The sequence below is a fragment of the Peromyscus leucopus genome, chromosome 2 (genome assembly GCF_004664715.2).
Source record: "Peromyscus leucopus breed LL Stock chromosome 2, UCI_PerLeu_2.1, whole genome shotgun sequence".
Lineage (NCBI taxonomy): Eukaryota > Metazoa > Chordata > Mammalia > Rodentia > Cricetidae > Peromyscus > Peromyscus leucopus.
Genome location: NC_051064.1, coordinates 56,014,888 through 56,040,398, shown reverse-complemented (window position 1 = coordinate 56,040,398; position 25,511 = coordinate 56,014,888). Strand labels below are relative to the sequence as shown.

The 25,511-nt window shown below is 51.7% G+C and overlaps 1 protein-coding gene across 1 annotated transcript in view; it reads left to right on the top strand.

Annotated features, from left to right (window-relative positions):
- The window catches only part of Fbxo10 (F-box protein 10), a 50,174-nt gene extending 26,289 nt beyond the window's left edge, over positions 1-23,885 (top strand). The window contains exons 4-11 of the mRNA XM_028894731.2: positions 6,362-6,511; positions 9,180-9,316; positions 11,838-11,906; positions 13,737-13,891; positions 14,520-14,789; positions 15,726-16,039; positions 17,067-17,248; positions 22,092-23,885. Coding sequence (XP_028750564.1) covers positions 6,362-6,511; positions 9,180-9,316; positions 11,838-11,906; positions 13,737-13,891; positions 14,520-14,789; positions 15,726-16,039; positions 17,067-17,248; positions 22,092-22,266 — 1,452 coding nt within the window. The 3' untranslated portion in view covers positions 22,267-23,885. The remainder of the gene's footprint in view (positions 1-6,361; positions 6,512-9,179; positions 9,317-11,837; positions 11,907-13,736; positions 13,892-14,519; positions 14,790-15,725; positions 16,040-17,066; positions 17,249-22,091) is intronic.
- The last annotated feature ends 1,626 nt before the right edge of the window (positions 23,886-25,511 follow it).

Here is a 25,511-nt window from a genome sequence, read left to right as displayed (position 1 = left end):
GAGCAGTCAGTGCTCTTAACCACTGAGCCATCTCTCCAGCCCTACCTGCACTTCTGTACTGTGGACAAGAGTGTTCCAATGTGGCTTCTCTCTGAGGTCTGAGGGCCTGGTGCCCTAACATAAGCAGAGGTGCTCAGTAAACCATAGCATAAGTCATGTGGCTTGCATCAGATGGATACCAGTGTGGGGCTTTAAAAGGCGATCTACGAATGGTTAACATAAAAGAAACTAAAAAAAAAAAACAAAAAAACAAAAACAAAAATAAAACAATTGTATTTTAACTGTATATTACCAGGCCTGCTTCCAAGGGAGGTGTTAGGTGGTGTTACCATGAAAACACAAGACTGTACTATATTATAAGTAGGAAATAGATTTTTTTTTTTTTCCTAAAGGAAGAGGGCCTAGCATGGTGTGCATATCTGGAATCCCAGTACATGAGAGGCTGAGGCAGGAGGTTCACCACAAAGCCAAGGCCAGCCTGGGTTACACAGTGAGACCTCATCTCCAAAGGAAACAGACGTGGAAGGAGGCTAGTTTACTTCCACAGGTGCCATGATGAAAGGATCCGGTTTGAGCCCTCAGGAGGACTTTTCTCTTCACATAGTAATTGATGGCATGGCTGTTGAGCAGGATTCTGGCTCTGCTACCCATGCTTCCTTAAGGTATGGTGAAGATGATTAGCAAGGTTACATATGGAAAGTACAAGGTTGGTCACAGTGGTGCATGCCTGTAAGTCCAGCACTCAGGGGTTAAAGCAGGAAGATCACAGATGCGAGGCCAGTCTCCACTGTGTATCTAGGCCCTAACCTCCAGAGAGAGAGGGGGGGAGGAAGGGAGGGAAGGAGGGAGGGAGAGAGAGAGCGAGAGGGAGGGAGGGAGGGAGGAAGGGAGGGAGGGAGGAAGAGAGAGAGAAAGAAAGGGAAGGAAGGAGGGAAGAGGCAGGGCAGGGGAGCTTAGCAGTGCGCCTGGTATTTAGCAGGTGCTCAGTAAGCCTTTTTCAAGGTGATAGCAGTCCAGTTGAGAGGTTCTCTGATAGATGTGCCAGGGGTGTGGTACAGGAACCAGAAGTGAGGACTCCTGACCCACCCTCAAGGAGCCGGGACGGGTCTCCTAAAGTAATGCCATTAGCTCAAACTGCAGGAAGCCTAGGAGTCGGCAGGTAAAGACTCGCAGTGCAAGAGGTGAGTGGAAGAGCCTGGAGTCAGAGGCCGCAGCACCCACAGGGAGTTGTGAGTGCCTCGTGAGCTGTGGCGGGTGGGGGAGGTCACAGGAGGGGTCCAGGGAGGGAGTCTGGTGGCGATGCAGAGGTTGGAATTCTGGAGGGTGGCTGAGAACCACGGGGAGGGCTTGAGGTCAGATCTGCCTCAGAAAACTGTGGGGCTCCTAAAGATGGAAGGGAGGGGAACAAGGCTGGAGGTCTGGAGGTAACATGGTCCAGGGATGGAGAGGAGAGTTCAGCAACCTGGGAAAGGAGGGCCAGGGGAAGGATGACTGAGAATTGAAGCCTAGCTTTCTGGCCTGAGTGCGTGGGGCAGTGGTGGAAACGTGGAGGGTAGGGTGTGAGGAGAGACGAGCCTTGCTCTGGGTACACGGAGTTGGAACAGGTGACATCTGGCAGAGGTGCCGTCTTCTCAGCCCGGAATGTGGAGAGGTGGGTGCTGATGTGCCGGGAGCACCCGGGAGCTGTCAGTGTGTGCAGGCTATGGTTGGGAGCACAAGGACAGATGAGAACTTACGCAGCCTGAGCTGTAGCTGTCTTGAGTGGTTGCCCCAGGAGACATTTGGCGGGAGTTATGTGGCCAGAAATTCCTGGTCAGTTTCTAGCAAGGAATCTAGAAACTGATTTCCAGGGATTTTGACTAAAAAGGGAAAAAAAGTCAATGTGTTTGAAAGTCACCATTGTGCATGCTGAGTTGCATAAACACAAGCCAGGGGCTGTAGGTGGGAGTGTGGGGCTTGCTGGGCAAGTTACTGAGTTGGGGCCAAGGTCTTGACCCATGGCCAGAGGGCTACTACTTCCCTGGTCCTAAAATATCCCAGCAGGGTGACAGCTGGCAGAAGCAGCTTGGTTGCTTGGGGCTCCCAGAAGCCCGGTGTCTTTGTGTAAGTTGTAATTCCTATTGGAAGTCAGGCATCTTGGGAAAGACACCAGAGACGGAGGTAACTAGTACTGTGTTTGGAAATGGGCATGCCTTGGGGTCTTCCTGGGGTTAGGCTTGGCAAGAATGGAGCTGGTTTAGATGGCGTTGTGATTTGGCTTCAGTTTTCTTCCTTTTTGCTGCCTTCTGCTTTTCTCTGGATCTTTCCCTTGCATCTGCCCCCTCCCCTCCCCCACCCCTGCCCTGCTGTGCTTCATGACTGGTGCTTGTCAGCCTGCACAGGGGAGCCTGGCAGTGACAGAGTTATCCAGTGTTGTTTCATCCTTGGTCTGGGGAGGTAGTATGTCTTTGGGTCTTGGGAGAGACTAGCACTAGGGACTTTCCTAGCGATCTGGGACCAAGCTGACTTTCCTCCCATAGTCCACAAGTCACAGGCAGGACCTGAGTCTTGGGCCACCTGTCATCAAAAAACCCGGGGGCATCTGTTAAAGTGTCCAGGTTCTTGGGTCCCACAACAGAGAATGGGACCAGGGACACGTGGTTGGAAATAAAAAGTGTGTGCTCCAGAAGTGCTGGGCCGTGACCACGTGAGCCCTTACAGGCCATTTGCCTAGCACTCTCTCTCCCATATCTGTGTGGGGGGCTTTTCTTGAATGTGGTCTCTTGTGTGAAGCCCGGGTGGGAAAGGGTCGCCAGTCGCTTTCTGTCACCCAGCTGTCATACCCGGGATAAAGTTGGCTTTTGTTTTTCCATTCTCCTCTTTCCTAAGGGGCCTGGGGTGTGTTGCCTTTACCCCACTACTTATGGAAAGTTAGAGATGGGTCCAGGATAGTTGTGCTGACTAGTTTTCTGTCAGCATAAGCTAGAGTCATCAGAGAGAAGGGAACCTCAAGTGAGAAGACGCCATTGTATGACTGGGCTATAAGCAAACCTGTAGGGTATTTTCTTCATTAGTGATTGATGGGGGAGGGCCCAGCCCATTGTGGGTAGTGCCATCCCTGGGCTGGTGGTCCTGGGTTCTATAGTAGGAAAGCAGGTTGAGCAAGCCGTGAGGAGGAAGCCAGTAAGCAGCACCCCTCCATGGCCTCTGCATCAGCTCCTGTCTCCAGGGCCCTGCCCTGTTTGAGTTCCCGTCCTGACTTCCTTTGATGAACTGTGATGTAGAAGTGTAAGTCAAACAAACCCTTTCCTCCCCAACATGCTTTTGGTCACAGTGTTCCATCACAGCAATAGGAACCCTAGCTGAGAACAGGGGGTGTGGTACCTTACTCAGTGTCTGCCCTGCTTGCCCCCAAGCCTGTCCTATCCTATTATACTTTGGTAAAGTTTTTGTGGTTGAGACACAGTCTCACTGTGTAACCACAACTGGCCTCCAGTTCACAGAGGTCCTCCTGCCTCTGCCTCCCAAGTGCTGGGATTACAGGGGTGTTCATTCCTCCACACCCATCTCTGCTAGAATTTTACTATAATGAAATAGTTTGTTTATTAGTAGAATAATTTATCTTAATATAAAAAAATTTAAAACAATATGAATATGTTTATACTTATTACATACAAGAAATTAGAACAGGAAACACATTTTTTTATGTAGGAGCTTCACTGTGCTACCTTGTTTAAAGAGACTTCTTAACACACGAATCTCTGACACTCTGGTTTGGTGTAGGAGGTCTTTCTGTCGGGCCACCAGCTCCCCAGTAATGACATGGAGACTTATTAATTATGAGAGCTTGGCCTTCAGCATAGGCTTGTTCCCAACTAGCTCTTATAACTTGACCAGTTTTTACTCATCTACGTTCTACCTCGTGTCTTTTTACCTCTCTTGCATCTTGTATGTCTGACATCCTCCATGTCTTGCTGGCATCTCCCTCCATGCCCAGATTCAGCCTGAGTTCCTCTCTCTGCCCGGAAGTCCCACCTAACCTCTCCTGCCTAGCTATTGGCCATTCAGCTCTTTATCAAACCAATCAGGTACCTTGGGCAGAGACACATCTTTACAGTGTACAAAAAGATTATCCCGCAACAGTTTGGCATATCAGTAGTTTTTGCATACCAGTGACCACACCAAGAAAGATTCATGGTTAAAAAGAACAGGCATTTTTCTTATAAACATGAATTTGTGTGTGTGCACACGTGTGTGCATGTGTGTAAATGTGCAGGTGTGGATTGAAGTCAGGTCCTTTCATCCATGCAGCTAGCGCTTGGCTGACTAAGCCATTTCCCATCACTTAACTAAATTTTTTTCGTTTTAAATATCTTTCCTAGCCGGGCGGTGGTGGCGCACGCCTTTAATCCCAGCACTCGGGAGGCAGAGCCAGGCGGATCTCTGTGAGTTTGAGGCCAGCCTGGGCTACCAAGTGAGTTCCAGGAAAGGCGCAAAGCTACACAGAGAAACCCTGTCTCGAAAAACCAATATATATATATATATATATATATATATATATATATATATGATATATATGAAAATATATATATGAAATATATATATGAAATATATATATTATATATATATATATCATTATATATATTTCTTTCCTTAACTACATTTTGTTTTCTGGTTTTCTTTTGTTTGAGACAGAGTCTCACTACATAGCCCAGGCTGACCCCTAGTCTACTACCTTCCTTCCCTTTCTCCCCAGCGCTTAACCCCAGGGATTAAAGACCTAGAGCACCATATTCAGCTTTAACTAAATAGTATTTTTAAAATTAAGAATTGGCCATGGGCCAGAAGTGGTGGCACATGGCTGTAATTCCTGGCACCCGAGAGGCAGGAAAGCCCGTGAGTTCCAGATGAAGCTGGGCCTCAAAGCACCGTGGGCTGGGCTGTATCTCAGTGACAGAGTACTTGCCTAGCAGGTATAAGGTCCTGAGTTCAAGCCCTGACACCGCAAAGAAGAAGACAGGGTCTTGTCAGGTAGAATGCGTTGGCACCGTACTTAGCACTGGCTGGGCAGGGGGGTTTTGATGAAGGTTCGGTGGGAGGGACAGATCTGGGGCTGATTGAATTAAAAATTGCTGTGGGCTAGGGATGTGACTCAGTTGGTAGAGCTCTTGCCTGGTATGTGTGAAGTACCAGGTTCAATGTCTAGCACTACATAAAATAGTGTGTGGTAGTGCAGCCCTGTGATCCCAGAACCCGTGGCTCCCTGGAGGTCACTATTGGCTACAGAGTGAGTGTGAGGTCAGCCTGAGCTACTGGACACTTTTTAGAATGCAAGATCAAGAACATGAAGTTTGAAGCCGGGCGGTGGTGGCGCATACCTTTAATCCCAACACTCGGGAAGCAGAGCCAGGCGGATCTCTGAGTTCAAGGCCAGCCTGGGCTACCAAGTGAGTTCCAGGAAAGGCGCAAAGCTACAAAGGGAAACCCTGTCTCAAAAAAAAACCCAAAAAAACAAAACAAACAAAAAAAAGAACATGAAGTTTGAAGATGAATGAAAATAAATAAAGGAAGGAAGGAGGGAGGACATGGCTCTCCTAGGTGTGTTGGAGGAACAAGTTTATTGTAGATAAAAGGGAGAGCGTAGCCAGAGGCAGAGACATCTGGGAGAGTCCAGAGTGGACCTGACCCTGAGTTGGGCCCTGCGTGGAGAAAGGGGAGAGCCAGGAGGGTAAGGGGAGACAGGAAGGGAGAAAGGCTGGTAGGTAAACTGTCTGGATTATATAGGGAAGGGCAGCTGGGGGAAAGGCAGCCTCTGGGCTGGAGAAGTTTAGGGTAGAGGGTGGATGTGCCAGCCAGAAGGACCCTGTAACAGGGAGGGACTGAGGGATGCTGGGAGAACCTGGCGGCCAGGTCCACTGATACGTTAAATGGGCACCTCAGTTAGCCCATTGTCCTGGGTTTGAGACCTAACAACGACAGGGAGATTGTGTCCTCTGACACAAGAGTGGGAACTCTTACCAACTGTGAACTGCTGGGACTGTGTGGGAAGGAAAAGACCTGCATGCTCTTCTTGTAGGGTTTGTTATTACTACACAGTGTGTGTTCGTGCGTGCATGCGTGTTTGTGCGTGCGTGCGTGCGTGCGTGCGTGCGTGTGTGTGTGTGTGTGTGTGTGTGCGCGTGTGCGTGCGCACATGCACATGCACCACAGCACGGGTGTGGAGGTCAGAGGACAACTCTGGGGAGTTGGTTCTCCCCTCACACTCTCCTTGGAATTGAACTCAGGTTGTCAGGCTTGTCAGCAAGTGCATTTACCCCCTAACCCATCGTCCCCGGTAGTTTTTGACCATCCTTTGACTTTGTCTTTCCTCTGTCCCGCTTAGATTGTCATGCTCAGGAATGACATCTACCGCTGCCGGGCGTCAGGCATCTTCCTGCGATTGGAGGGTGGAGGCCTGATCGCCGGCAACAACATCTACCACAACGCAGAGGCTGGCGTGGACATTCGCAAGAAATCCAACCCACTCATCCTGGTACTTTTCTCCGTCCTTCGGACGTTCAGCCTGGCTCTCGATTTTTAGAAACCTTGTCTGAGGATGTTTAAGTATTTCAGATTGATTCCTGCCCATTTTTGTGTGTCCTCGTCTCGTGACTCTAGGTGTATTAGTGATGACTTTGGAGAAGTCACCTCCTGAAATCGTCCAGGTTTCAGTAGGTTTACTGGACAGCGAGTCTAGTCCAGTTGGAGAGTCCCAGCTTCCATGAGAGGCCAAGCCTTAAGAGATAAGGTACAGAGTGATGGAGGATGATACTCAACATCAGCCTTTGGTCTCCATACACATGCACACATTTATACATGTGCACATACACAAGCACATGTATATCACCTACACAAAATCCTTGCATATATGACCAGTATTTGAGAGGCTGGTTCCTTCTCTATTCTGGCTTTTCAAGAGATTTCCAGAAATGGGAATGTTGAGTTTAGAAAGGTGGTAGGCATCCTGAAATGGATGCTCATTTATATACCAGATGCTTCTAAAGCTGTAGATATTAGTCATCCCATGAAGGAGAATGGGTTTCTAGGTGGAGAGGTGGGGTGCAGAGGGGTGAAGGACCTTGTTGGCTACTAAGGGGACTATGATTTGAGTTCAGGCAATCTAACTCAGGATGGATGTGCTTAGCTCATTCTAACCAACCTGGCCCTGAGAATTCTGAGAAGAGAGTTCATAATGCACTTAAAAAGACACACCCAGCCAGTGACTTCTGCCCATCCCTTCCCCTCACGGGGCCGATGCTGTGCAGCTGGGTGATCCACTGCCTCCGCATAGGACGTTCCTGACACTGTTACTGGAAAGATGCCAGGAGTCTGCTGGCAGTGAGGCCGGCTGCTCCAGCAGGCAGAGCGGGGCCCTGGCTTAGTGCAGTGAGGCAGGGAAGTCCTGTCGCATATACCTACCTCTCTAAGATTTTCAGTCTTTGGAAGGGCCCCTCGGGCAGTGGCTGCCTGTGAGCTAGCCAGCGCCGTCAGAGATCTCAAAAGAGAGCAAGTTAGGAGAGCTTGTAGCCCTGTAACCTGCTGTGGTGGTTACCTCTTAGTGTACAAAGTCAAAACAAAGACAGCCAGGGCCCCTGGGTAGAGAAAGGCTTGGCTGAGCAGCTGGGGAGTGAGTGTGAGGTGTTCGAGGATGACTTCCTCCCTGTACAAGGAAGCATGGGGACTTTAATCCAGGAACTTTGTACATATTCATGTAGAAAACACTTTCGGGGGGGCACGTTTCCAGGCATGCTCACTTAAGGATGCCTTTTAGTTTAAGGTCATAGTTTAAGAAGAGAAGATGGTGAGCACACTTTAGACATGCTTAGCTCAAGGTCATGGAGCACATGCTCAAAAGGTTAAAATGATGGACAGAAACACCTGGGCATGCTTTGGTTTTGTCATAGTCTTATTGAAGATAAAGGAAAGAGTATTTTGATGGTGTATTAATGTAGGAATTTTCCTACTTTGATTAATGGCTAAAAACAAGATGTGTTTTAAGGCTCTGTGACATTGTTTTGTTTGTTTGGTTTGGGTTTGAGTTAATTTTGTTTTTTGTTTTTGTTTTTGTTTTTGTTTTTAATAAGGGCTTGTTATATAGCTCTAGGTAGCCTTGGACCTGAAATCCTCCTGCCTCAGTGCTGGGATTACTGCTCTGCCCAAGCTGGGCAACCTGGATTATTTGGAAGAGCTTGTAATCTCAGCACTGGGTAGACAGAAATAGGCAGAGCCCTGGGGCTCACTAGCCAGACAGCCTAGCCTACTTGGAGAGTTTCAGTCCAATGAGAGTCCCTGTATCAAAAAACAGGGTGGGTAGCTACTGATGCATGACGCCCAAGGTTGACCCCTAGCATCTACACTCATTCACACACCCGTACATATAGACACATACACATGCACACACATATACTTCTAACACATAAGCAATTAGAATGAGAAAATTTTACCAAAATTTTTGTGATCTCAAATTATGAAGTCTCTACCCTAAGAGACAGCAAAACTAGGTTTCAGATCAGCTCTCTCATAGACATTTTTTCCGGACTCATTCCTGTTCCCTCTTTGTACAGAGAGGAGTCAGAAGTGAGTCTCCTCAGCATCCTGCACTGATAGACCTCCTCTGGTCTTTCTCCATGAGGCAGGTAGCCCCTCAGTCCTGCATCCTTTCACAGGCCTCCTTTGAAAAAGGACCAGAAGCCAAGTGGCTCTTACCCCCTCTGTGGGGGTAGCCTCCATGGGTCTGTCACTGGCCCACATTCTCTTGTACTGAACTGATGCCTTTCCCTGAGGGGTGGGCACATGGGTCCAGGTTGGTGTGGCCTGGCTGGATGATTTTGAATTGGGGGTGGGGGGCTCTGGAGAGGCTCAGACCCTTTCCATAGCCTCCTGCCTTGGGAAAAAGCACAGAACGCCTCAAGAGCAAAGGCCACATAACCATATTCCACGGCTACAGGGAGGACCCCTTCATCTTCACATCCTACTGTTTGCCTGCACACACCTGTGCAAGGAAGGCAGCTACAGAGCTCAGTCCCTTTGCTGTGTGCTAGGGAACTGTGATGGTGTTCTCGCTCGCCATGGTCGCGTCCGTCTCGGTGCAGCTGTGAGGCGGGGCGCACGTACTCTCTGCACTCTGACACCGGTCCGCCACATCTCACTTTCACTTCCAGTGTAACCAGATCCACCACGGTCTTCGATCCGGCATTGTTGTCCTTGGCAATGGGAAAGGCGTCATCAGGAACAACCAGATCTTCTCAAATAAGGAGGCTGGCATTTATATCCTGTACCACGGAAATCCAATTGTGAGGTAGGCGCTGCTCCGCCCGGACTATCTGGCTCTCCCACGGCCCTCACTCCCCTTCCCCGTGTCTTTCTTCCCCTTGAAAGCCTGTTTGTTTACTACCGCTGTGCTGCGGAAAAGACTCTTCAGCCGTAATCCCACCCCGGTACCACAGCTGCCCTGCTGTTCCCGTCTTCCCCTCCAGCTCGCTGTGAGCAGGCATTCTGGTTGGCTGGCAGACACCACTGTGCACTTCTAACAGACACAGCGAAAGCAAACCCGTGCCAGCTGCTCCCCGGGAGCTGACTCTGTCTGGAGTGAGGAAAGGCACTTGCCAGCAAACCTGGCAGGCTGAGTGTGACCCGGGGACTCACAGAGGAGAGAGAGAGAACCAACTATTGCAGGTTGTTCTCTGACCTCTGTAGGTGTGCTATTGTATATGTGCCCAGACACACAGACACCGAATGAATGAATGGATGAGTGGATGGATGGATGAATATATAAAAGACGACAACCCTGGCTGTGGGAGTCCAACTTCCACCTTTTGAAGGGTTCTTGGGTGAGGAGAGAGGAATGAGGAAATATTAGGTAGAAAGATAGAGATGTTAAGAAAGACAGAGACACAGGATAGGTTTGGGAGGGCCCTAGGTCAATACCCAGCCACCCAGAGCTTTATTCAAAAGGACTTTTTATAATATTCAGAGGGGAGCGGCAAAAGACCTCCCCCTTGCAAGATCAAAGCACACCATACAGCCAAATGCAGACCCTTCCAAACACCTGGTAACCACACCCCTGGCCAAATCATCCCATTATGCATCCCTGCTGGGTAAAGCAAGCTCAGATTCTCTGACTCTGAGTACTTTGGGCCTCCCCATGAATGCAGGCTATGATCTTTGTGTGCTGTAGGTCATCGGTGGGAAGGGAGGGGGCAGTAGTGGGCGTGTCCACCATCCTAGCAGTAGTTGAGGGGCAGACTGTGATGGACGCCATGGGTGCTGTCAGGAGGAAAGAACCATTCTGACCAAGAGCATGGAGGAAAGACTTTCACTGGAAGTGCCATTCGAGGTGATTTCAATGGCTGCGGAGAGCGCATGGAAGAGAACTTGCCCAGCATGCACTAGGCCCTGGATGGTTCAGTCTTCCACACTAAAAAAGGAGGAGGAAGAGGAAATGGCTGGGTTTTTAAATACGGGTAGGACTTGAGCTCTCTCGGAGCTGTAGCAGCCAGTCCTAGGAACAAGAACAGCAGGGGGAGAGGTGACCAAGCAGCCAGGGAGGGGCCCTCCGCAAGGGCAGCAAGTGCTCAGCCATCTCTCTGTAGTGCGGCCTTCTGTACCCACGGGTATGCCTCTGCCTCTGCCATGCAGCGGAAGAGTGGAAAGCAATGGCGGAAGGCCTTGTACTGATGCGGACACGCCGCGGCAGCCAGCCTGAGGAGGGTGGGCTGAGATCCTGAGCAGAAGCCTCGGTTACGTCGGAGCGTTAGGAAAGCTGGCTTTGGTGTGCGGCAGATACGCTCTGCAATGCTTTTCCCCGGCACTTGTCCATCCCAGTCTGTCTAAACCTTGTTGGGTGGCACTTAGCGATGTCACTTGGGGAAGTTCCAGGTCACAGCCCTATCACTGTTCTCCACGTTTTATCCAGTCCTCCCACTTCTGGGCAGGTAGTATCCATTGCTGACGACAGCTTACATAGGCCTAGCGTGTGGACAAAGTGCACCTTGCTTGTGCTGGGAAACCATGAAAGAGTTTCAAATGAAGGCTCCCTAGTCAGTGTTACTGTTTTTTAAAACACAGTCGTCCCGAGAGGATGGGCTGTGCTTTTATTCCTCCACATTTCTCTGTTTTAGGAGGTGGGTACAGAGGAGGGGAGGAGAGGGGGACACAGCAGAGTCCCCGATCCCCAGCTGGGGCGCCACAGCACTGAGAGCTGTAGAGCGCTGATGAGTCTAAGAAAGCTTGATGAGTACAGCATCCTAGGAGTTCTTCACGCTGCTAAGACTTGCCCTGCGATGCGTGCACCATGGTGACATCTGTGTTAATGGTGTGTGTTGACTGATGCAGTACAGAAAAGTCACAGAGAGTTGGATATTATTGTCCTTATATCCAGAGTTGTGAGTTTAGTGTTGGGTCAAGCTGTCCCAGGGCAGATCAGGATTTCCAAGTGCTTAGCCTATGGGATTTCAGAAGGCGGCTGTTTCCTGTGATGTGAACTTGGGCCATTAGGAAGCCTACTAAGGAAGGAAATGGGGCAGGTGAGGGGTCTGTAGGCAAAAGCACTTACTATGTAAGCCTGATGGCCAGAGCTTCATCCCTGCAGCACGTAAGTTGTGCTCTGACCTCCACATGTATGCTGTGGCACTTGTGCACCTGTGCATACACACACGCATGCACACACACACAACAAAACACGCAAAAACACACAACACACACACGCGCGCTGCACACGTGCGCGAACAAGTAACATGTTGAAAGTGTTTTAAAGGAAGGCACCTTGAAGTATGACATGGGTGCCTTGGTCTCGCACCTTTCCCTGTCTTCTGTTTCAGCGGAAACCACATCTTCAAGGGCCGTGCAGCCGGCATAGCCGTGAATGAGGACGGCAAGGGCCTCATCACAGTCAGGAACTCTGAGCGGGCAGAGGGGCGGGCTCATCACAGGTACGGGGTAGGAACTCCTGGAGCCAGGGCCAGCCACTGCAGGGGGCAGCCAAGCCACCGGCCCCCGGCATCACCACCACCAGCTCAGGCCCTTATGCCACTCCTTCCTTTGCTTACCCCAGACCTCCTTCTGTGATGAGCCGGTGGGCATTCAGGGGTGCCAGTCCTATGGGGGTCATGCTTTTCATAGGAGGGCCCAGCGCAGCATAGGGGGAGTACCACCTCTGCCAGCTGCTGGCCAGCCAGCCCACGCCTCCAGCTGCACCAGTTAAAACAGGTGTCTGAGATTTCCATACTTCAGTGTGAGCTTCTGCCTGCTCTGCGAGTCTGTCTGCCCAGTTCTTATGTGTCTGTGATGTCTCAACTCATGCCGCTTCCCGTGGGGAAGCCTGCCCTAGCTCCCCTCATCCATGGAGAAAGCCCCTGTGCCCAGGACACCTCCTCTGTTGAACATTTTACAGAATTTCTTAGTGCTTTGTTTTGTCTGTCTCCTCTGGTGCCAGGCAAGGATCACATCTGCCTGCTAGCTCATCAGAGCCTGGCATTTTCTTTTCTTGCTTTTTTGAGACAGGGTTTCTCTGTGTAGTCTTGGCTGTCCTGGAACTTGCTATGTAGACCAGGCTGGCCTCAAACTCAGAGATCTGCCTGCCTCTGGGATTAGAGGCGTGCACCACCACCTCCCAGCATGGAGCCTGGGATCTTGATTGCTAGTAACCATCATTTACCAGCTACTCATAACCACATGCCTAGTGTATGTGTGGCCCTAGATTAGATCCCAGCATTGAGAAAAAGGAAAAAAACAACAAACAAACAAAACCACTTATTGAGCACCAACTGTGTGCAGCCCTTGTTTCAGGAGCTGGACATGGGGTGAAAAAGGAAACAGACACCAACTCTGCTTTCAGTTAGAAAGAAACCATGTAAATAAGTAAAAGCATATGTAGACACAACCGCCCCTCTGAGAGTGATGCCGTCATTTGCGTAAGTTGGTAGAAGGACTGTGTGGGCACTTGAAGCCGTCTGATTGTCGTAGACCTCAAGGATGACACATGCTTCAGAACCTGAGCAATGGGAGGAGTCCGGCTCCGTGTGCAGGGCCACCTGTGGAAACAGACTCACGCCTAAGCAGGACTGCTTGTAGGATGGGGTGTATGAGCAGGAGGTGAAAGTTTGAGGTAGGGCTGCAGAGGCAGAACGAGCCCACCACACGGGGTCTTTATGTCCTCGGCTGGGTGGTGGTGGCGGTGGTGGCGGCAGCACACATCTTCAATCCCAGCACTGGGAGGCAGAGGCAGGCGGATCTCTGTGAGTTCCAGGACAGCCAGGACTATTACACAGAGAAACCCTGTCTCAAAACCCTACCGGAAAAAGCAAGTGTCCCAGTCCCTGGAGCCAAGTCTGCCTTGTCACTGTGCTGAGGTAGCGGTGTCCAGGACCACCCTTCTGATGTGAGACTCTTCTACGTCCTAGGAGAAGAGGCAGCTCCCAGGGATGGGGCAGGGCAGTGAGGTCAGAGTGCAGGCCTAGGCTGAGGACACGCAGTCTCAAGGCTGCTGGGCAGAGCGGGTATGGAGACACAGGAGAGTACAAGACAAACGGAGACGTGGTCCTTGGGACAGCAGATGAGTCCCTGAAGCAGCCAGTGAGTCAGCGTCCTGACGGCTGGCGGCCTAGGTCGGGGTGTCCTGCTCGGGGTGAAGGTTGGGAGTGCTTTCTTTCCGCTGTCCTCGTCATCATGGCCTGGGCCGGAGGTGGCTGTTGGGTACTGACCTTTCCACGTCTCCCCATAGAAAATGTCATCCGTGAGAATCAATGGGGAGGGGTGGACATCCGCCGTGGTGGCGTCCCTGTCCTCAGGAGCAACCTCATCTGCTTTGGCTACTCGGACGGTGTGGTCGTGGGCGACGAAGGCAGAGGACTGATAGAGGGAAACACCATCTATGGTGAGGAGCACATCCCCAGGCAGTGGTCTACAGCAGCCCACCTGGGGGTCACACTGAGCCTGCTCCTCCTAGGGAGTGGTAGGACAGGGGTGGCCTGTTAGGGGGGGGCAGGGGTCACACTGAGCCTGTCTCTCCTAGGGAGTGGTAGGACAGGGTCACACTGAGCCTGCTCCTCCTAGGGAGTGGTAGGACAGGGGTCACACTGAGCCTGTCTCCCTAAGTGGTAGAAGCACTGGTCAGTTCTAGGGAGGGTAGGACAGGTTCACACTGAGCTGCTCCTCCATGGACAGGTCCACTAGCCCCCTCCTAGGGGGTAGGCGGTCCACTGGCCTGCTCCTAGGGAGTGGTAGGACGGGTTCACACTGAGCCCGCGCCCAGGCAGAAGCACTGGTGCCCCCCCCCTGCACTGCCCCGTGGAGCTCAGCAGTGATCAGAGCACTTCATATCCTGAGGAATGGCCCCAGATAGTGAGGCGGACTGGTCATTGTCCCTGTGCATGAAGGAGAAGCCCGTAGCCAGAGCTGTGAGGTGACTTGTCTCAGTACGTTTTACTTCTCCTTTTGGGGTGACGCTGAGTGCTGCTTCCCCAATCTGGGGTGTCAGTGACAGGCTTTTTTCACTGTCCCAGCTAACAAAGGCTGTGGTGTGTGGATGATGTCCTCCAGCCTGCCCCATGTCACCAGCAACCATGTGAGCTACAATGGCCTGTATGGAGTGGCAGTGTTCAGCCAGAAAGAGGGCTCTGGTGACTTCCCTGGAGGCCATGGGGCCCAGGAGAACTTCAGTGAGGATGGGGACGCCATCCTCTGGGAGACGGAGCTGGAGAAGGAGGATGACCCACTGCGGCGGCCCGTCACCATAGCTCTCGTGGAGTCTAACAGTATTAATCACAATGGAGGTGAGTGGCCCCCCGCCCCTGTGGTACCTTCCCTGGCTCCCACTGTCCTGGGCTCTCCGTGCGCTGCTCCCAACCCGTCCCTCTAGCTTCATTAGCTAGCTTAATGAATAACCCAGCCCCTGGACTCTCCCTCAGACTCAAATCCATTTCTTCTTCTTCTGCCCCGCTGACTTCAAAATGTGTGGCTTTCGCCTGAAATCCACTTTCTTCCTATCCATCCCACATCAACGAGGCCTTCTAATTGCAAACACACCCCTCATCCTTTCTTCCTGGGACTTGTGCCCTGACCCATGCCCAGTGTGACCTGCATGTGTATCTGTATGCCACATTCATGCCTCATGCTCATGGAGGTCAGAAGAGGGCATTGGATCCCTCTGGAACTGCAGTTACAGATGGTTGTGAGCTACCATGTGGGTGGGTGCTGGGACTCGAACCGGGTGATCTACAAGAGCAAGTGAGATCAGTAACAGCAGCCCCAGGGGAGTGAGTTCTGCCTGCACGCCCCCAGTGAAGGAATTCTTTCATGAAGCTCTGCTGCCTGGTAGCACAGGCTAAGCCATGTAAGATGACTCATCCAAGCTAGGGAAAACAGCCTCAGTGCTATCAAGAGGCTGGCTCAGACAGCTGAACCAGCCTGGGGCTTGTCCCCAGCCGCCCGCTCCTGGTGCTGCCTCGGTCCCTTTGCTTCTGAAGCCCTCCTACCACTATAGGACGAGGCTGTAGGAGACCTGGGGTGGAAGCGTGGGCCAGAGGACTGTCGGACCTAAGGAATCTTCTCACAGCCTGTGTCCCTGCTGGCCACCTTAGCAGGGACTCCGTGCCTCTTCCCCACCATCCTGGAGCGCACTTCAGGCGAGGCTGTTCCTCCTGACTGGCATTGTCGGGGTTGACTCTGGGATGGATCACCTATGCTCTCCCCACTCCCACACTCTGTAGCGTCAGGACTCTTTGTCCAGAGCAGCGAGGCCCTGCAGGTCATCACCAATGTCATCCATGCCAATGGGGACAGAGGCATCACCATTGTTCAGAGCAGCCAGCTCACAAGGGTGGCCAACAACAGCATCTCCTGCAACCGCCAGAGTGGGGTCAAGGTCGAAGCCCAGTGCAAGGTGGAGCTCCGGGGCAACGGCATCTATGACAATCGAGGCCATGGCATCATCACCAAGGGTGACAGTACTGCCGTTGTGGAAAACGACATCATTGGCAACCGGGGCAGTGGACTGCAGCTGCTGCCCAGGTCTGACACTAAGGTAAGTGTAGGGTGTGTATGATGCAAGGTGCCGACGGGCCTCAGGCCTGGCTGGCACACTTTGCTGAGAAACAGAACCATCAGCACTCAGAGCTGTAAGGAGAACTCAGTCTGGATGACATGGTCCAGAGGGGGGCCTCACAGAGGGGGAGCCTGTAAACTGGGCCCCAAAGGAGGGAAAGGAGTTCTTCAGCAGGAAGCCAAGAGAGTCATGGTGCTGGGAGCCTTCTGGGTGTCTTCTTGGTCTCTGTGTCAGAGTCCCGGCTATTTCAGCTCTTTGCTGACAGAACAAGCCTGCACTGGACCATTGTGCAGTAGATGCTGTGTGCCAGGAGAGAGTCCGTAGGCCTTTGCACACGCTGTGGTCTGCATGGGGAGGCCTCTTAGTCATCCATATCCCAGACTGTCACATTTTTAAGGAAGACCTACCTGCTAAGTCACTCAGGCTATTTGAAGTGCTCTTTTTTGGACCTTTGGGGCTCTGCCACAACCTCCTGAGTACCCCTCAGAGCTTCCTGTTTCCTGACCTGTCCTGGCACATGACCATGAACCTGAGCACCTTTAGGTAGAGCACTGCAAGGCGATAGGGCTTCATGGTAGAACCAGGCAGACACAGCCACTGCCCTGTGGACTGTCCGAGAGGGTCTCAGCTCTGTGGCTCCACAAATCTGCAATGCAGGCAAGGAGTAAAGGACTGGACTCTCTGAGTCCCTAGGAACAGGAGCAGGAGGGGCAGGCGCACTGTGAGCTCAGTCGGGCTGCAAGTAGACACGGATTCTGGCCCAGCGCCCTTCCCTGTTCCTTCTTCCCGGAAGAACTGTCCCCAGCTCAGCCCCTACAGCCTGTCCATCAGCTCTAGGATACCCGTGGCTCCAGCAGGCTGCCCTCTGCGCCCCACCCAGAGCTCCTCTTGCTCCGTGCTGACCTCTCCAGCACGCTTAGACTCCCTGGTTTTATGACAGCCACTCGCTTGCCCAGCGTCCAGCAGTCTGTGAGTCTCTGTGACAAGCCCCGGCTGCTCCTCCCAGGTCCTGAAGAACCGGATCCACTCCTTCCGGGCCTACGGCATTGCAGTGCGGGGTCGCGCTAAGGCCCTGGTTCAGGAGAACATCATCTTCCAGGGCAAGGCCAACAAGACCATCTTCCAGCAGATCACTAACAACTGCGAGTGCATCATGCAAAACAACAAGTTCCTGGTCTTCAAGAAGAAGTAAGTGGGCTGTGGGGACGGCCCCTGGGTAAAGCGCTTGCTGTGTGAGCCCGGAGACCTGCGGTTGGATGCCAGCACCCATGCAGATGCTGGTCATGTCTGCTGAGCCTGTTCCTTCACTTAGCCGAGTGCGGGGTAGCTGGCCTGGGGCATTGCTTGTGAGTCGTTCACTCTTTCCCGTCCTCCTTTTAGGCTGGCATACAAAGCAGTAGGTTTTATTATGGCATTTTCATCCATGGGTCATTAATACGGCGCTCTCCCACTGCCTGTCCTGTTCTTCCTGCACCCCTCTTGCTGGCCCCCTTATTCTCCCCAAATAGTCCCCCATTCTTCCTTCCTTTCTTTGTTTTCTGTTCTGGATAATTTATTTAGTTACCTTAGCCCTGGAAGATGAAGAATACAAACAAAACTTTGGTTGTATGGTTCATGCCTTTAACCCCAGCCCTGGCGGGCTGATTCAGGAGACCACCAAGTATGAGGTCAGCCTGAGTTGGAATATCTCAGAAAAAGTGTGGAGATACATTTTGATCCATTTGATACTGTGACTAATGCTGTCCAGTTCTCAAGGCCTGAATTTCATTCAAAGATTGTCAGTGTTACTAATTCTCTTCTGCTACCTCCTTATGAATGGTCTCTGGGAAACAGTAATTATTTTAACCTTGTAAATGTTTGGGAATATGTTGACCCTGAATGTCTTAATGAAATTCCAAGTTTAGTCTTCATCTGTAAGTTTTATTGGACCATAGCTATCTTCATTTGTTGATACATTGTCTCAGCCCGCTTTTCACACAGCTGCAGCACAGTTGTTAACACAAGACAATATAAACTGTCTTAGGGTTTCTTCTGCTGTGGAGAGACATCATGACCATGACAGCTGTTACAAAGGAAAACATGTAATTGGGGCTGGCTTACAGTTCAGAGGTTCAGTCCACTGTCCGCATAGTGGGCAGCATGGCAGCACACAGGCAGACATGGTTTTGGAGAGGTAGCTGAGAGTTTTGAAGGCAGCAGATTTGAAGGCAGCAGGAGGAGACTATGAGACACACTGGGCCTAGCTTGAGCATCTGAAACCTCAAAGCCCATCCTCAGTGACATATTTTCTCCAACAAGGCCACACCTCCTAATAGTGCCACTCCCTGTGGGCCTCTGGGGCCATTTTCTTTCAAGCCACCACACTCCACTCCCTGGCCCAATAGACTTGTCATCATATCACGATGCAGAAATGCATTCAGTCCAACGTCCAAAGCCCCTATAGTCTATAACAGTCTCAACCCTGTTTCAAAGTCCAAAGTCTCTTCTGAGACTCAATGGAATCTCTTAATTGTAATCTCCTGTAAAAATCAAAATGAAAATACAGATCATATACTTCCAATATATAATGGCACAGGATTACCATTCCCTAAGGGAGAAAAAGAACATAGTGAGGAAACACTGGACCAAAGCAAGACCGAAAACCAGCTGGGCAAACTGCAAACTCTGCATCTCCATGTCTGATATCCAAGTGCTCTTCAGATGTCCACCTCCTTTCAGCTTTGTGGACTGTAACACACTTCCTTCTCTTGGTCTGGTTCCACTCCCTGTTAGCATCCTTCCTTGGTAGGTATCCCACGACTCTGGCATCTCCAACATTTTGGAGTCTCTAGGATTCACCTTCACAGCTTCACTCCATGGCCCCTCGAGGCCTCCATGCAGGGACAGCGCTGATATTCGCCTGGCCTCGGTGGCTTCTTAGTCTCGGAGGGAGATTCTCTAACCTGTTTCTTCTGTCCTTGACTCTAAACTCAGAACCACATGACCGAAGCTGCCAAGTTCTGCTGCTTGCTGGAACTGGAACGTGACCCCCACCTCTCCCCACCCCCACCCCTTGTTCAACTACCTCTTCACCAGCTTTCTGTTTTTGATGCTTTCCTTGACTGCCTAAGGCTGGCTGTCCTGGAACTTGTTCTGTAGACCATGCTGGCCTTGAACTGTGAAACTTGACTGCCCCAGCCTCCTGAGTGCTGGGGTTAAAGGTCTTTCGTTTCTTCTCACAAGGTGGAAGCTTAGCTGGAAGGGATCTTACGTCTACTCCATCATCTCCCTGGTAACAGCTTTGTCTTAGGGTTTCTATTGCTGTGGAGAGACACCATGACCATGGCAACCCTTACAAAGGAAAACATTTAATTGGGGCTGGCTTACAGTTCAGAGGTTTAGTCCATTGTCATCATGGTGAGAAGTGTGGCAGCATGTAGGCAGACATGGTGCTGGAGAGGAAGCTGAGAGAGTTCTGTATCTAGATCTGAAGGCAACCAGAAAAGACACACTGGGCCTAGTTTGAGCATATGAAAAACCTCAAAGCCTGCTCCAAGAGACACACTCCCTCCAGCAAGGCCACACTTCCTAACAGTGCCACTCCCTATGGGCGCCATTTTCTTTCAAAACACCACATAAACCTAAGATATTACTGTCAGGGCCATTATAGGAACTTCATAGACCTTTGATTTTAAACAGCAAAGCCCTAAACTTTCTGGAATGTTCTGAGCAATTCAAAATGACTACTCTCTGAAAAACTGCTCTCACTTTTTAATTAACAAGTACCCAGCCATATGTAGTGCACAGCTATCATCTAGCACCTCTAAAAATGGTAGCTGGAGGTGTAGCTCTGTGGCCCTTGGCGTAAGTCCATTGCTGCCCTGTCCCCCAAAGCATAGCTGAACTTAAGCGTTCTCTAGAATTCTGTCCTAGCGCACAGTAATTCTCCGAAACAGTGTAGCTTTCCTCTCCCATCTGAGCTGAAGTATTGCACTCAGCAAGACACCTCAAGTCCTGCTGGAGCCGTGTTTACCCTGCACACTGGTGTGGGCTGCTGCTTTCCTACGGGGATGGGGGGAGAAGTGTGGGGTGAAGGCCACCGTTCTTTGAAGTCATCCTGAAATTGGCAGCTAGCTCTTCTGCACATGCTCGGAACTCCACGGGACAGTCAGGTGCAGGCTCGAGGGAAGGCCCCTCCTTCATCTCACCTGCATTCTCTTTTTCCTCCCTTCCCCACCCTCCCCTCGCATGGTCCTCTTCTTGCTGATGTTACAGAGTGCCTAACAGAAGCAGCTTCAGGAGGCAGGGTTTATTTTCCCTCACAGTTTGAGGGTGGGGAAGCCATGCTGGGGAGTGAGTCAGCTGGAGCTGTGTGGGCAGGAGCGTGGGACAGCTGGTCACATCGTCTGCTGTCAGGAAGCAGACGGATGGACGCCAGTGTTCTGCCTGACCTCTCCCTTTTCTGTCCCCCTCGGCCTCAGGGAAGCTGTGTCTTCCAAACTCCTCAGACTTCTCTGGGAACACCGCCCTCCCCGGTACACTCACTGACAGGTCTGTTTCCTAGGAGTGAGGGCTGTTCTTGGCTGTCAGCTTGACTACATCTTGAATTAACTAGCACCCAGTGGCTGGGTGCACCTGTGAGCAATCGGTCTTTAATGCAGTCTTCTGAGGTGGGAAGGTGCCCTTTATCTGGGCCCAGCTTCTGGTGTCGGTCTACACAAGGACACAAAGGAGGACGCTCTCCTCTTGGCCTGCTTGCTGGCACTGGCATTAGAGCCTACTTCTTTGGGATCTGGCATGTACTGAAGACCCGCTGAGATATCCAGTCTCACGGACTGACCAGCTACTGGATTCCTGGACCTTCTGTTAGTAAACGGCTGTTGTTGGACTAGCTGGGCCACAGCCTGTAAGCCAGTCTAATAAATCCCATATATATATAGAGAGGGGGTTTATTATATATTATATATATAAAGAGAGAGGTCACAGAGGAAATGAATATGTATATATATATATGTGTGTGTGTGTGTGTGTATATGTGTGTCCACTGTATGTGTGTGTGTGTGTATATATATATGTATGTATATATCCATTCTATTAAGTTCTGTCCCTCTACAATAAGTTAATCTAGTCACATTGACAATGAAGATTAGTTATCACAGTCTCTTTTCTACTTTCACTAGACCACCATCCCCCCCACACAGAGGCACTTACAAACTAAATCTAGACTCTGAGGAAGGTGGTGTTTGACTGAGTCTGCTCCTCACACGTCCCAGCCGCTTTCTGCCAGTGTCGTTTCACTGGTCTGTTGATGGGTGTCGCAGCTGGCTTTCTCTGCTGGCTGCTGTGCACAGTGCAGCAGTGAGCGCGGGTGTGAGGGTCCCTGTGGTGGTTCTAGCTTTAGTTGTTCTTATTTTGTGTGTATATGTGAGTCTCGCATGTACTGCATGTGTGTGCCTGGTGTCTGCAGAGGCCAGAAGGAAGTTGGATCCCCTGGAAGTCATTCTGTGTTTGTTTGTTTGGTGGAGACAGGGTTTCTCTGTGTGGCCCTGGCTGGCCTTGAACTTGGTAAACCAGGAGGGCTGGAGTACTGGGATGACAAGCGTGTGCCACCATGCCCCCTTCATTCATTCCCTTCCGTTGTCGAATGGTTTCCATGCACTGATGCGGCAACCTGTTTGCCTCCTCATCACTGATTGACTGAAGGGCTTTTAGGTGGTTTCTAGTCTTGGGTGATGATAAATAAGGCTTTTATATCATTTGTGCTCACAGAGCTAGTGTGTTTGTGCATTCGGGCGGGGAATAGAGATAAAACCCACTGATTCATATCCATATCCAGAAATATGGGGAAATTGAGGACCACAGAGGAAATGTGACCAAGGCTCCATGCAGAAATGTAGCAGAGATCTGTCCCTCAGTTTCTTGCTCCACCTGATTGGGCAGTCACTGACTTAGGAGATAAAACCCACACCTAGATTTAAACTCCGAGATCCAGAGAACTGTTCACTCAGTACATTCAGCCTCCGACTCACTGGCTTTCCTTTCGCACCTACAGGTCTGACACCTGGCGCCTGGTGAATCCACCAGCACGGCCTCACCTTGAAAACTCAGGCAGGGGCTCCTCTGCGGCTCACAGTGGGCATAAGGTGACCGCCATGGCGACCAGGATCTCAGCCCGTGTGGAAGGTGGTTACCACAGCAACCGCAGCATCTTCTGTACCATCCTATAAGCAAGAAGACCTGCCTCAGACCCAGGCCCCAGTGGGTGCTCAGAAGAGCTAGAGGCTAAGACTTGGGATGGAAGTTACGCCTGGGAAGGACTCCCGGCCCCACCCCCATCCTGCACACCACCGCTCCTGAAAAGAGGGTCCTAGGCCTCCTGGGGACCAAGGACAAGGAACCTCTAAAACCCTTCAGCTCCACAGCCTTCAGCAGGGAGGAAACATCCCCCAGGAGAAAGGAATAGCAATTGGGAGTGTTTCCGGTTGCCCCAGCACTCAGAGGTTATGAAGAGCTAGGGAAGTTCAAATAGCACACACAGTTTTAGGTCAGTTATTGCACGCTGCAGAGAACCTCCCTTTACACAGACCAAGCCTAGACTCTTCTCAGGGAAGAAGGGAAGTAGCTGTGGTAAGGTGGATAGCTGCCCCCTTACCTGGACCTGCCCTCTTGGTCCCTCCGGGGAATGTACAAGCCTCCCAGCTGCCTCTGGGGCTGCCATGTTTTCACTAAGGACAGTTCTCAGACTGGCACATGGCCCTGTGAGCGAGGAAGGGGCTTGGAGCAGGGAGCTCCTCCTGAAAAGCTGCCCCAGGAATGCCCAGGGGCCATGCTGTGAAGAAGCAGGACAGGTGCCGGCCGGGCCGCATGGGGAAGAACGCAGCCCCGCTGTCCCCCAGGAGCCCCCAAGTTCAGAGCATTAGCTCAGCGCCTGCCACAGGAGTCAGTGTGTGTGGACATGCCTTCAGCTGCCCCTGCGAGCTCCAGGCTGTCTAGCTGGAGGAGCCCTCTACCATGTCCATGTCCTCGTGGATGACCGCTGCCTTGACCAGCCCGACCCTAGTCCCCCACTTGTGCCTTGGCTTGAGCTTGTTCGTCCTCCTGGCATGCCCTCCAGCCATCTCCATCCGTGCCGGCCCCACATTTTCGTCAAGGTCTAGCTCAGACACTGCCATCCCCATGTGACTCCCCTGCTGCAGGTGATACTGTCCCCCACCCCCAAGCCTCACCGACCCCCTCGCTCCCTCTCAGGGCACTGAGCACTTTCCGCCTTGCTTTGGAACTCTCTGGGTCCATACCCTGTCCTGCCTATTTACCTGTGACTCTGAAGGGAGAGCCACCTCTGTCTGTGTCCTTAAGTCCCAGCCCAGAGCCAGAGTTGAGTTAGTGGCCTATGTGATGAGAAGGCCAGCTCCCAAAGGGCCTCACTAGACTGTACTGTGACTGTGACAAGCTTCGAGAGCCGGGTGGGCTTGGACCCCACTGTGGAAGGGACCGCATGCAGGGCCAGCTCCGCCTTGACGGTCCCTCTCCTGCTTGGCCTTTACTGCAGGGCCCTCCCCCGTCTTTGGGGTCCCCGTCCTCCTGGGCCAGATCCCATGCCGGCTCTGTGGAGCCCTAGGTGCTGCTGTTGGGTGGGTGGGAGGGGAGCTGGGTTCTCCCGAAGCACTCTGGGAACAAGAACACTGGTCTGTCCCGTCTGCAGTACTGTCCTTTGCACTTGTTTGGTGGCCCCGGTGTGAGTTGCTGTATAAAATGCTGCCTTTGTTATTTTGTAAGAAATGACTTTTCTGTGAACCAAGTACTTAAAAAATCTCAGTAACCAAAATAAAGTTCTATATATTTTAAAGGAGGCGCTTCCGGGGTCTTAACTTGTCCACACATTTGCTGGCGTTTCAGGCGACCAGCAGGCCCCCCACGGGTGCCTCTGCCTCCACTGAGACACCAGGACTCGGAGCTCATCCGATCAGCTTGCTCCCACCATGCTGAATTCAAAAGGTGAACTCCAGTCCCGCCTGGGGCCTTTCTGAAGACAAATGCTGACGCTACCTCCATGCAGGTCACCTGCTGAGCAAAGGGTCCTCAGATACACGAGCATGCCTTCCTGGATCCGGGCCACTCCCTCAGCATCCGAGTTTTTCTGTACCCACCTCAGCTCAGGCTTAGGTGATGAGCTCGGGCTTGGGACTGTTTTATATTAGTGTTTTGACGTGTGTGTGTGTGTGTGTGTGTGTGTGTGTGTGTGTGTGTGTGTGTGTGTGTGAATGGCACACATGTAGAGGTCAGAGGGCAACTTTGGGGGAAGTTGGTTCTCTGCTTCTCTGGTGTGGGTTCCAGGGAGTGAATTTGGGTCGTCAGGCTTGGTGTACCTTTACTGAATATTAAGCCATCTCCTGGCCCCAGTATTAAATACGTCTGTCAGTTTTCTTAGTCTTATTTCCTTTCCTTAGAAAATGGTTTGGTTTAACTCTCAGCAGCCCACCCCTGAGCTAAGGCAAACCCATGTTTTGAACTCTTTTCTGGACAAGGGATGTTCAGGGTACGCTCCCTCTTACCGACTTCCCTCATGGGCTTCTTACCGACTGCTTTGTTTTTCAAGCTGTCATGTTTAGCTGAAGCAACCTCTCAAATGCTGGGATTACAGGCGTGTGCCACCACTCCCAGCTCAGACGAGACCCGTGAGCTGCTTTATGTATCTCTTTCATCCGGTGTCCTAGAGGATCATCTCCTTTGTGTAGTGTGTGGCCTGTGCACGGACTCTGCCTTCTTCCTCTGAGGCAAGGTCTGTCCTGGAACCCAGTGTGTATGCTTTTCAGTAAGGCTGGCAGCTAAGAAGCCCCAGTGGTTTCCCTGTCTGCTTCCTGTTGTTGGGCACGTGGGTGTTGGGCTGGAACTTTGGTGTTTGTGGGACCTTTAACTACTGAGCTCTCCAGCCCGCAAAGAACTGTTTTTGTTGTTTTGAGGTCCTGTTGGTGCGGATGTACGCGCCACAGCTCATGAGTGGAGGCAGGACAACCTGCATGTGTTGGTTCCCCTCTCGCCGTGTGGACCCATGACAGGCTTCCAGTCAGCCTGTCTTAAACTCACTGCAGAGTCATGGCCACAGGATTACCTGGTGCTAGGAAAAGACTCAAGCCTCTTGCAGCTCCTCCCAGATCCCAGGGGCCAGTGGGTCTGCCAAGGCCTGAACCCAAAACCAAGTGAGACCCCATGGGGATCACACTTTCCATTTGCATTCATCTCTAAGTCCCCACTCACTTAGCCAACCCGGCCCCTCCGGTCTCCCTGCATGGTCTCCCTGAGGAAGAAAGGCTGTGCCTGTCACTTCCTGATCTGGCTCTGCTGTATTGTAGTAGCTGTCATTTTAGATCCACCGCCCACCCTAGCAGAGCTGGGAGCCTCCTCTGATCCCTGCCTCCTCTGATCCCTGCTCTGCTCGGTCCTCCTCCACCTACTGCAGGGTCCTTCTGGGTCC